This window comes from Gymnogyps californianus, chromosome 5, assembly GCF_018139145.2.
Source record: "Gymnogyps californianus isolate 813 chromosome 5, ASM1813914v2, whole genome shotgun sequence".
Taxonomy (NCBI): Eukaryota; Metazoa; Chordata; class Aves; order Accipitriformes; family Cathartidae; genus Gymnogyps; species Gymnogyps californianus.
In genome coordinates this window covers 65,919,386-65,930,615 of record NC_059475.1, presented here as the reverse complement: position 1 = coordinate 65,930,615, position 11,230 = coordinate 65,919,386, and the positions used below count along the sequence as shown (strand labels likewise).

General features: G+C 48.0%; 1 protein-coding gene across 1 annotated transcript; it reads left to right on the top strand.

The window, feature by feature from the left end:
- The first annotated feature begins 217 nt into the window (after positions 1-217).
- DACT1 (dishevelled binding antagonist of beta catenin 1) lies at positions 218-9,755 on the top strand. Its single transcript, XM_050897397.1, has 4 exons — positions 218-559; positions 2,769-2,901; positions 4,513-4,668; positions 7,034-9,755. Exons 1-4 carry the CDS (start codon positions 218-220, stop codon positions 8,890-8,892), a joined length of 2,490 nt encoding a protein of 829 aa, XP_050753354.1. The 3' UTR covers positions 8,893-9,755.
- The last annotated feature ends 1,475 nt before the right edge of the window (positions 9,756-11,230 follow it).

Genomic DNA, 11,230 nt, shown 5'->3' with positions numbered 1-11,230 from the left:
GTGGAGCCGCCGCCGGGCGGGGAAGGAGGGAAGGAGGGAGGGAGGGGAGGCGGGCGCGGGGCGGCGGTGGGCGGGCGCGGGGCGGCGGCAGCCGGGGAGGGAGCCGGGCGCCCCGCGGCCCATTCGCGACCGGCGGCGGCGGCGGCAGCGCGGCGCTCGGCGGCGCTTGGCCCCCCGCGGGCAGGGCCTGTCAGCGGCGGCCGCCCCCTCCCCTGCGATGAAGGCGAGCCCCGCGGCAGCCGCCGCCGCGGCGGCGGGGCCGGGGCAGGCGGGGGGGCCGCGGGAACCCGATGCGCGCTGGCGGGAGAAGGGCGAAGCGGAGGCGGAGCGGCAGCGCACCCGGGAGCGGTTGGAGGCCACGCTAGCCGGGCTGGGCGAGCTGGAGTACCTGAGGCAGCGGCAGGAGCTGCTGGTGAAGAGCCTCCTGCTGCGGCGGCCGGCGGGCGCGGTGCCCGGGGCGCAGGGCGGCCGCGGGGAGCCACCGGGCGAGGGGCCGCCGCCGCGCAGCCTGGAGGAGAAGTTCCTGGAGGAGAACATCCTCCTCCTGCGGAGGCAGCTGGTGAGCGGGGGGGGGGGGGGGCGGCTGGGGGGCGCCGGGGATGCGGGCGTGTGTCGCCGGGGGATGCGCGCCTGTCGCGGTCCCCGCGGGGCGGTGTGACCCGCGGGTGGCTCCCCGCGGAGGGGCGAGGAAGGGGGCTGGGGACGGCCGCGGTCCCCCCCCCCCCCCCCCCGAGGGGGGCATGCCCACGCCGCTGTCACGCCGGGACAGCGTCCCAGCCGCCCGCCCGGGCGTGCAGGTGAGGCGGCGGGGAGCAGCGGCTGCCGGGGGACGGGCCTCCGTGGGTTTGGGCGAAGCGGTGGCGGGCGGATTTTGCCGACGTTTTGCTCGTGGCCGCAGAATTCCCCTTCGGTTTCCAGAGCCAGGCCGGCGGTCCGACTTCCATTCAAGGCAAGAGAGGCGCTGCCGTTGCCTTGAATGGAAGTTGGGAGCGAGCTCCTGGGTCGCAACCCCGAGAGGAGGTAACGAGCGCTCCGGCACGGGCAGGATCAGGCCCCTTAAAATAAGGGATGCTTTTGTCGAAGGACGCGCTTTGTAGCTGGTGTGGGAAGAGATGGAGGGCGGCATGAAGCGGCAGATCATTTTTCAATGAAAATAGCGTACAGCTGTGCGTGGCGTTCTTTGTGCACGGCTCAGCATTTGCTTTCACCCAGGGAGAAGTTGGACTGCGTGAGTTATTTGCCTGATTTCTTCTTTTCCCCAAACCCCTCCCTTTCCCCCCCCCCCTTTTTTTTCTTGTTAGCCTTTTGGTTTAGTTAATTTAGGATTATTTCCTTCTTTCAAAGATAAAAAGAAATGATTTTGCTGCTGAGAAGGGGCTGGCTGCCGAAGAGCCGTAGTGAAGGACTAGGGAATCATTACTCAAAAAAAAAAAAAAAAAAAAACCCCACCCAACCAAAACCCCCAAAACCCGAGGATTTGTGGTAGCACTGTAATTTGTGCACTTGACATTGCAGATTGGAACCAGATGCGGTGCTCGCTGGGGGAGGGGGGATGCTGGTGGCAGTAGGTGGCGCAGCGAGTTACCGCTTGAACCCATCACCTCTGCCAGCCTGGCTTCCAGCCAGCTCCCGGCTCCCGTCAGAAATGTGGGAGAAGGCTTGGGATCGCCCCGTTGGTTCTCCAAGGACGGCGTTACATGCCAGCACATCTTCAGACAGCCTCGCTAATACTATTAGCATTTGCTTTCCCTTTGCCTGAGGACTGGCCCACCCCAGGGGAAAGGTTGCCCTGGATTAAATGAGTTTAGAACTAGTCCAGTTATGAGCATCAAAACTCTTTGCGATGAGCGTATCAGAGCACTGCTGGGCACCGATCAAATGATGCACTTAAAAAAAAAGAGATAAACCTTCCTCCTGCTTCCCCCACTTTCCCCAAAGCCAGAACAATTAAAGAGTATGAAGCTGAACAGATGATGGATAAGCAACATTATAATACACACAGGGAAACTGATTGTGTTGACCGTGGGTTAATGAGTGCCTTACAAAATCATTTCTTATTGCTTATTTTATGCCATCAAATTACCTTCATAAATAGCCTTGAAATGCATCTCACAGCAATTTTATACAATTATAACGGGAGAAGAGGAAGAATTACTCTTCCTTCCTGCTGCACTGCAAAACTAATAAAAGGGCTGTGATCCCAGCCCTGGGAATCTTGCTGTCTATATGGTAGACTGTAAGCTCATAATGTGCAGCAGAACAAGGCGGTTCCCACACTACAGGCACTTGTTGGCAGAGCTGTTTCGTCCCATTGTGTGAACAGATGTGATCGTTGACTAACATCACTGTGGTGGTGAATGTCCCCTGTTACACTGGCAAAGCTGTCCTTTCACCGAAGTAGCCCGTTCCATGTGCACAGGTCTGGTTTGACCATATCATACAATACGGCTTTGTTGTTACAGCTGTGGTCCTGCAAAGGAGCGCTTTGCCAACATAGTGTGTTGGTCTTCCTAAATTGTGGAGCGTGCTCTTTATGTAGAACTGGCTGGAAGAGGCTGAAATGAAGTTCCTGCATAATTCTTCAGTTAAGTATTTATCCGGAGCGTCTATCTAGTATTTCTGGGCTTTGTTCTGTTTTGGTTTTTTAATAAAAGAATATCGACAAGGTATTTCCACGATGCTCAGATGGAGAAGACTGATTGTCTTTGGAGCCCCTTCATGTCTGCCTCACTGAAGAAGCTGATGTTGTTTGTCTTCTTGTTTTCCAGAACTGCTTGAGGAGGAGGGACGCCGGCCTGCTAAATCAGTTACAAGAGCTAGATAAGCAAATAAGTGATCTCCGCCTGGACGTGGAAAAAACGACAGATGAACACCTTGAGACAGACAGTCGTCCAAGTTCAGGTAAGGCCAATATTCAGCGATATGGAGCCTCCCTTGGTACCTGGAATTAAACTGGCTGTCTTTTTCAGTACTACAACGGTAAATGTTTATAGCATGTTCACATGCTGATAATTAATGCTACTAGCAGAGTTCACCTGCCACTGGAAAGGTTGCTGTTTGTAGACAACATATTCAGAGGAGCATTTCAAGCTTAATTAGATTTGCAGTGTTTGGGGCATTTTTTTTTTTCAAGGCCACCCACAAATTAGTTCAAAAAGTTCTAATTCTCCTGCATATTAGGAAGGAGGCTGCAGGAAAAATGGTGAAAGGAAGCATCACCAGCAGGAGGAAGATGTCAAAATTGATCTTACAGCTAGAAGGGGACGTTGAATCAAACAATTTGATTCCCCCCTGTATTGAATTTCATCCCATTCTAACTGTGTTGAAGCCAGTAAGTGGTGTTTAACTATGGGGAACCTTTCCTCGAGGCATCTAGACTTGTTCTGAAGACACTACAAAGTGGAGAACCTACCAACTTGCAATGTTAAAACCATTGCTAATTTCTAATCTGATTTTGACTTGTTCCATCGCTGATTTTTTTATACACTTTTCTCCCATAGACTAAGGTTTTTTCTAGTACCCAGCTTTTTCTCCTCTTGGAGGTGCTATACAATATAATTCCTGACTTTTTTTGATGAGCTAAACAGGTCAAGTTCATTAAGTCATTTGTTTTAAGGCATTTTTCCAAGCTCTTAAATAGCTTTATGGCCCCTTTCCAATTTTTTAGCTTTGTTTTAAGCGTGCTGGAGTCGAGGACTAGGCATACCGTTCCAATGTCTTTCTTACCAGTGCTGTATAGACTGCTGAAGTCATTTCCCTACTGCTATTCATTAGTCTCTTTGTACATCCAACAATCTCATTAGCTTTTTTTGCCGTATCATTAAGCTTGATTGAGCTGCTTTTCCACGCTGACTAAGTCCTTTTCAGGATTATTGTTTTCCAGGATGCATCCCCATTCTGTAGACATGCCCTGCATTCCTTTTTCCTAAATTTAAATTTTGGTTATGGTATGTCATATTTTTCTTGAGTAGACCTAGTTTAGCAAGAAATAAAGTTTTCTGTGTCTGCACATTATTGACCATTTTCCTTCTTTCATGTCACCCACTATTTATCTCCAGAACTTTGATGAAAATAATGGATAGCATTGGGCCCAGCACTTGGTAAAAATTCTGTAGTCCAGTAATAGCTGGAGAGTTTGTCTTGGAAGTATAATATGCTATTAAATGAATGGGGTGTCAAACACAGCCTGGATCCTTCTTGCTAAAATCTGAAAACCCCTGTAAAGGTTAAAACCCCAACCCCTGTAAAGCTTTAAAAAAAAGTTCAAAATTTCATATGCTAAGTAAAGTTCTGCTTTTTTACATTTAAGTGCTTTACTTTTAAACGGAATCCTTCATAGCAATAAGGGTATTACTAAATTGTGCACTGTTTTTTGGATGACTGAATGAAATCCCATAACTAATTGCAATAGAGTAAGCCAACATAAACACGAGCTTGACTGCCTTTCTAGGGACACAAATGGTAACTTTGTGTAGACATAACTAATATAAATCCAAACTTTTATTTTTATAGGGTTTTATGAGCTGAGTGATGGAGCTTCTGGATCGCTCTCCAATTCATCTAACTCTGTCTTCAGTGAGTGTTTATCCAGTTGCCATTCTAGCACTTGCTTTTGCAGCCCTTTGGAGGCAACACTGAATATCTCAGATGGACGCCCTAAATCTGCAGGTATAGTAAAAGCAGGTCGAATACATCATACTCCAGGAGGTGGCTTTGGCTTTGGAAATACTGCCTCAGGAGTATCTGGGTTGGATTAACCCTTCTTCCTTTCATTTGATGTATTGTGCTCTGAAAAGATTCCAGTGCCTATCATGTACATGGGTCACGAGGCAGGACTGTTTGCCCTCCACTACTCCAGCCTTACGTGTGAATATGTCACTCTAAACACATGAAAATAACATGTGAAAATATGACAGCTGCTCTACCCAGTAGAGGGCAGTGGTACCTATACACATAAACACATTAGTCGGCTAATTTCTCATCGTTTCCTTTAGAAAAGCATTTTTACTAAATAGCAATAATGAAAGATACCTCAACAGCCATGTCCTCATTGAAGTGACAGAGCAAGGAGCTAGCTGCAGGTTTTAGGAGGTCAGGGTGCAGGTCAGTCTGTTTGCAGCAGTCATTTTGTCAGTTCCAATGGTCCTCAACCCCCAGGTGACCATGCTGAGGCGTGTCCTGCATTTATATAGTATAGACAAATAGACATCATGAACAGGGAGAAAGTATTTTGTCTCTTTGGCAGAGCGCTGTTGAATTTCCTTTGACACTAGGCTGAAGATGCAAGCCTCAGTGTGTGGGATGGTTAAATAGGAAGGCCTCCTCTGTCTGTTGTCCAGAAAGAACACTTCAGTAGGGCTTGGTGATCAAGCATTATTGGTTGCAGACATACTCATTCAAAAGCCTTAGTTCATTCTGGGTTGTGGAGGATGCTTCTAACCATAGTATTTCCAATTTCCATTCTGCTCTTTAAGGTTAATTTATAGTGATTTTTTTTTTTGTGATTCGAGGACAAAGTAATTCAAGTTCTTCTAACTCTAAAGTGGGAAAATACAGCCTGGAATACATTCATTCTGAGATGCTGAAAAGTCCTCTAAGTTATCCTTTGAGCAGCTTGAGGTAATTTAGTGCTTGTGATGTAAGGTATATGTGATCTTCATCAGCCAAACATAAACAGAAAAACATACACAAGGATTTCCAGCAGATTGCATTGCTGTTTTTTTCTGTATACATCACGAAAACTTAAAACTGTCATTAATCATACCGTCTCACTTTTGGAGATGAAATTTCACAAACTGGCATGTTTCAAAGAAGTCTTTTTGGCAACATTTCCTGACTCTGACATAGAATTTAGGAAATGTGGGAAAACTGTGAGGTGATCTGGAGGAAGTTCCTGCCCCTAACTTCCCTATTCTTCCTCTCCTGCCCACACAGGAACATCATCTCTATCAGCTAATCTCATCAAAGTCTGTGAGACCTCTTTTGAAATAAGCCTTAGATAAGTGATGAGCGCTGAGCATTCAAATTTGAGTACCCTGGCTGAAGTTTCTAGCCCAAGGGTACAAAACAGGACTGACAGTGATCTGGAAGGATCATTTAGATTGTACCCCTACTCAAGAAGACAAGGGCAACATAAGCTTAAGAAAATAATAATCTTAGGTGCTTGGATTGAAGACCTGCTCCTAAGGTCGCTTACCTCCTAAATAAGTGCCTTAGCCATTAAATCTGACTCATGCATCTTGAAACGCACTGGATTTCTCTTACAGAACTCTCTTTGCAGAGCCAAGGCTAGGATGTCAGCTGGATTGACCTGCACTCCTTGTACTTGTGTGGAAAGATGAGCCTATTTCCCATTCTTTAACCCTTTATTGCTCAAAAGGAGAACCTGTTATTATTATTAGCATTATTATAATTATAAAATAATTACGATGATAATAGTAGTAGTAATGATAATAACAACAATGAAATTAAATCTGGATTTTTTCTGACCTGAAATATGCTTGAAAAAATCTGGAAGTGAAATTTGTCAATAAGCTAAAAGAATTCATTGGTCTGTTGTCTATATTTTTTGTTTCTCATTGGATTTAGCAAAGTAAAATATAAAATTCATACGTGCTGAGGCCTACAGTGAGTTTTACAGGTGACTGTCTAACATATAAACGTAAGAGACCCTTGCAGACTTCTGGGTGGCTTGGGTGTAAAATAGGAAGCTCTTAGCAATCTAGGCACAGGTTTGAAACCAATGTAAATGTTCTCATTAGGGCTGTGGTTTTTATTTTTTTTAACGATGTAGTCATATTGGGGCAAATCCTGCATAGATGCAGTTACAAAGAGACCCACAGAAGAATAGGGCTGCTTTTATATTGCGGGAATGGCATGCCTGGTTGCAAGGTTTCTACCGTTTGAACAGTGCTGCTGTAGTGTAAACATTGCATCGTATGTGTGGATGGGACCAGAGTCCTTGATGGCACATGAAAAACATAGCAGAACTGTCCCTGGCAGGCTCTCTAAACTCTTCTAAAATGCCTTTCAGATCTCATAGGCTGGATGGACTATAATAAGGAAGGCCAGCATGAGGACCAGACCGCAGGCTCTGTCTGTCGCTCTTTGTCCACACCGCACTCAAATTCCCTCGATGTCGTTGCAGATGTACATCCAAAGTACCAGTGCGATCTGGTGTCTAAAAACGGGAACGACGTCTACCGGTACCCCAGCCCACTCCATGCGGTAGCTGTGCAGAGTCCCATGTTTCTTCTCCCCGTGACTGAAAACCCCCAGCGAGAAGAGGAGAGGCTTGGTTGCGATATTAGCGATGTTTGCGCCGGATCTGAAACGGACTCGGGAAAATCCGCCAACGCCTTTCTCCCGCAAGGCTCCTGGCCGGCGCCGTGCCCTTCCACCAGCAAGAGGATAGACGGTTACATCTTAAGCCTGGTTCAGAAAAAGACTCACGCGGTAAGGACTAACAAACCCAGGACAAGTCTCAACGCCGATCCCACCAAAGGGATCTTGAGGCATGGAAGCATGTGCGTCAGGCAGCCTGCAGGAGTGGTGGCTCACGGGAACGTCGTGAACCTGAAGAGCTCGAAGCAAGCGTGCTTGCCTTCTGGTGGGACCACCGCTCTGGACCACGCAGCACCCTCCCCGTTAAAGCAGAGGCCGAGGGAGCTGGCTGGCGAGCAGCCGGAGAGTAGGAAGGCACCTTTGCCGACGGCTTTCCCGCCCGGTGCGACAAGCGAACTTCAGAGCAAGCACCTGCCACGGGGCGCCAAACCGGCACCTCCGGAGCTCAACCGCAACACAGTGGCCGCAGCGGGGGATGTCCCCAAGGAGAACGGCCAGCTCTTTGCCGCATCTCCCAAAGAGAGCCCGGGGAAGCCCGTGGTGCTGCAGCCGGAGAACAGGGTCAGCCAGCCTCCCAAAAAAGTCCTGCTGAAGAGCAGCTTGCAGGCGGCTCGCTCCTCATCACCTGCCGTCGAGGAAAGGCCCGCGCTGGATTTCAAAAGCGAGGGCTCTTCCTCCCAGAGCCTGGATGATGGGTTGCTGGTGAATGCCCAGTACATACCGGCCCAGCAGCAAAGTGTGAAGCTTCACAAAGGCACTCGAAACGTCAAGATTTTGAAAAGCTCCGTGCTGAAACACAGGCCTCACCTTGCCAATGGGCTGGAAAACGGTTCGCAGACCTTGCGGGAGAAAACCAAGCCAGTCGGCAAGAAGTGCCGCTTTCCTGATGAGTTGGATACAAATAAGAAACTGAAAAAACCCTCCTCGCGGGGGAAGAGAGGCAGCGGCTTGCAGCCAGAGTCGGGCCTCCAGAGTCGGCAGGCTGGCCTGCACAAATCCGCCATCCGATCCCACGGGCATGGCCGAGAGGTTGTGGTGGCCAAGCCTAAACACAAGCGGGCCGACTACCGCCGGTGGAAGTCGTCAGCGGAGATTTCCTACGAGGAGGCCCTACGGAGGGCAAGGAGGAACCGTCGGGAAGGTGTGGGGGTCTACTCACAAGTCCCCCTGCCCTACGTCAGCCCATACGCCTACGTGGCCAGCGACTCGGAGTACTCGGCGGAGTGTGAGTCCTTGTTCCACTCCACCGTGGTGGACACGAGCGAGGACGAGCAGAGCAACTATACGACGAACTGTTTTGGAGACAGTGAGTCGAGCCTGAGCGAGGTGGAGTTCGTAGGGGAGAGCACGACCACCAGCGACTCTGATGAGAGCGGGGGCCTTATTTGGTCTCAGTTTGTCCAGACGCTCCCCATCCAAACGGTCACGGCGCCGGAGCTGCATGAAAATGCGGCAAAGGCCTTTGTCAAAATCAAAGCCTCCCATAACCTCAAGAAGAAAATCCTCCGCTTTCGGTCAGGCTCCCTGAAGCTCATGACAACCGTCTAGTGAGGTGACTTGGTGGAATGTATCTGCTTCTGCTTTCGGAAGCAAGGTGCTTTTGTGTACATATTTCCACAGATTTCTTTTTCTTTTTTATACAAATATTTAAAACTTAAGGTAAATTATGTCACTTGTCTTCAGAACTTGGGTGGATACTAGTGCCTTTTATGTGGAAATAAAAGACCATTATACTTGTTTTTAAAAAAAAAACACTGCCATTTCAGTGGTGAACAGCCTCCAGTGCATGGTGTCAGAAGGCTTTGAGAAAAGGCTAATGTTTCTGGGAATGGATCTTCCTTGCCTAGTTTTTCCAGTTCTGGGTCTTATACAGGATATCGACAGCTTAAGGTCATAAGTTTTTAGGGGATAAGGGGGAGGGAGTGCGGGTGGTCTTCATGTTTTTGCTTGTCCCTTTCTGCTGCTTCTGTTGCCACATCTTGAACTTCTTCCTGCTGGTAGTCTGGCCTGTTTTTTTTTTCTTTTCTTGTTGATTCTCTTCTTGAAACTCACCCCTGTCCTCCCCCAGCCTTCCCCCACCAGGAAAGGGCTCCTGTTCAATCTGTCTCCGAGGTTAAGTCGCCTTCTCTGGAGTGCACTCTGCTCCAGTCTCCTGGGAGTCCCGCTGCGGATGGCGGTGGTGTTCAGAGTAAACTGTTGGAGCAGCTGACCAAGGCTTAGTAAATTCAGTATATTGTGTAAAACTGCTTTTGAAAAAAAAAAAAAACATATGCATGTCACGTGCATGAGTATCAGTAGTTTTAATATTCCTGTTGATGTCCAATTTACTGTACATCATCAATGGCTGTTTTTATATATATATCATTGTGTAAATTAATATAACACATCATATGCTGTAATAAACAGTCTGTTTTAATACTTTTTTAAAGTTTGTTACATTGGTGCAGACCCAGTCAATGGTTTTATATTGGTGTTGTCACCACTTAGATGTCTCTGATGTGACCTGTTAACGTTCCCTGCATTTAGCCACGCAGGAAATGGAGCAAGTTTAAAATGTTGCTGTGGATGTGACTTGTGCTTTGAGGGAACTGGATTGTCATGGCTCCTCTTGTTCTTCCCGTAACTTGCATTTTTTAAGGGCAGGGTGGGATTTAGGAGTTCAGAGGCATCTTCAGGTTGTTGCTTATGGGCAGCTCATGTTGCGGAGCAGATGGAAATGTGATATTAATCCTCCTCGCTGTCAGGGTGCTTGCAGACTTTGGTTGGTACAACACAAGGGCAGATGGTAGGTTTCTGTAACCAAATAGATCTGTGTAATGCAACAGGCGTCCCTCTGAAACGTCCAGTAAATGCATCCCCAAGAGCTGTGTGCTCTGGGAGCTGGGCTGGGTGGAGGAGAGCATAGACTTGCTGTCCCTGGTGCCCCATTTAGGTATGGTAGCTGACAGTATCACAACCCTGACAAGGTTGTGGAAAGAAGTGACAATTGTGTCACCCACCAGTCTCTGTCTCGGTTTCTTTCTTCCCATAGGACTGGAGGTGAGTCTGCCAGCAAAGGAGAAAGGAGCTAACTGTAGACAGCACTGCTTCCCTTTGCAACAACAGCTTTGAAGCTGCCTGGTGGGAAGGCTGGAGGTTTATGGCAGGCATGTCTGATGGAGCAGGCCCAGAGGTTGGGCTGGCTTCTGCAGGTTCATCTTCTGCTCTGGCATCCGTGAAGTGGTGGACATACAACTGGCGTGGATGCTGTGACTGGTATGAATTTCAGGGATATGTGTGCAGCCTGTCTGTTCCATAGCAAGATCTACTGAGCAGACACCTTCCTTTGTGGTTCCCCTGTGTCCTTCCTGCTGTCCCCCACCTGAAAGGCAGAGCAGTTTTTTTCTCAGGTTTCCTTGCATTGCAAATGTAAGGAGAGATCCACCCAGAATTAAATGTCTCTGAGAGCAGCTTCTGAGACAGTAGTAACACTTCTTCTAAGTGGCAGATTTTATTTTTTAATCTGCAGTGTAGTAAATCCCTACCTATAAAATGTCTCTCTCACATTTTTTTCCTTTTTTTAATAGAGGAATGTCAGTTTCTGTAAGGGGTCTTGCAATATGGTCACAAGGTTCTGGATTCAGTGACCCAGAAAGTCCTTGCACTTCCATCTCCCATGATACAGGAAAAGCTGTAACTCACCTTATCTGGTCATAACTCTCCCATTGCTTTATACATGGAAGGGCAGCTTGTGTGTGTGTGTGTGTATATATGTGCATAAAAATTTTATATATTGAATATAGAATAATTCGTCAAGAAATTACTGAGCAATGGCTGCCACTGCAGAGAGGGGAGAGAAGTAATGTTTGTTATTAAACATGGCATTACTAAGGCTAAGCAGCAGCTT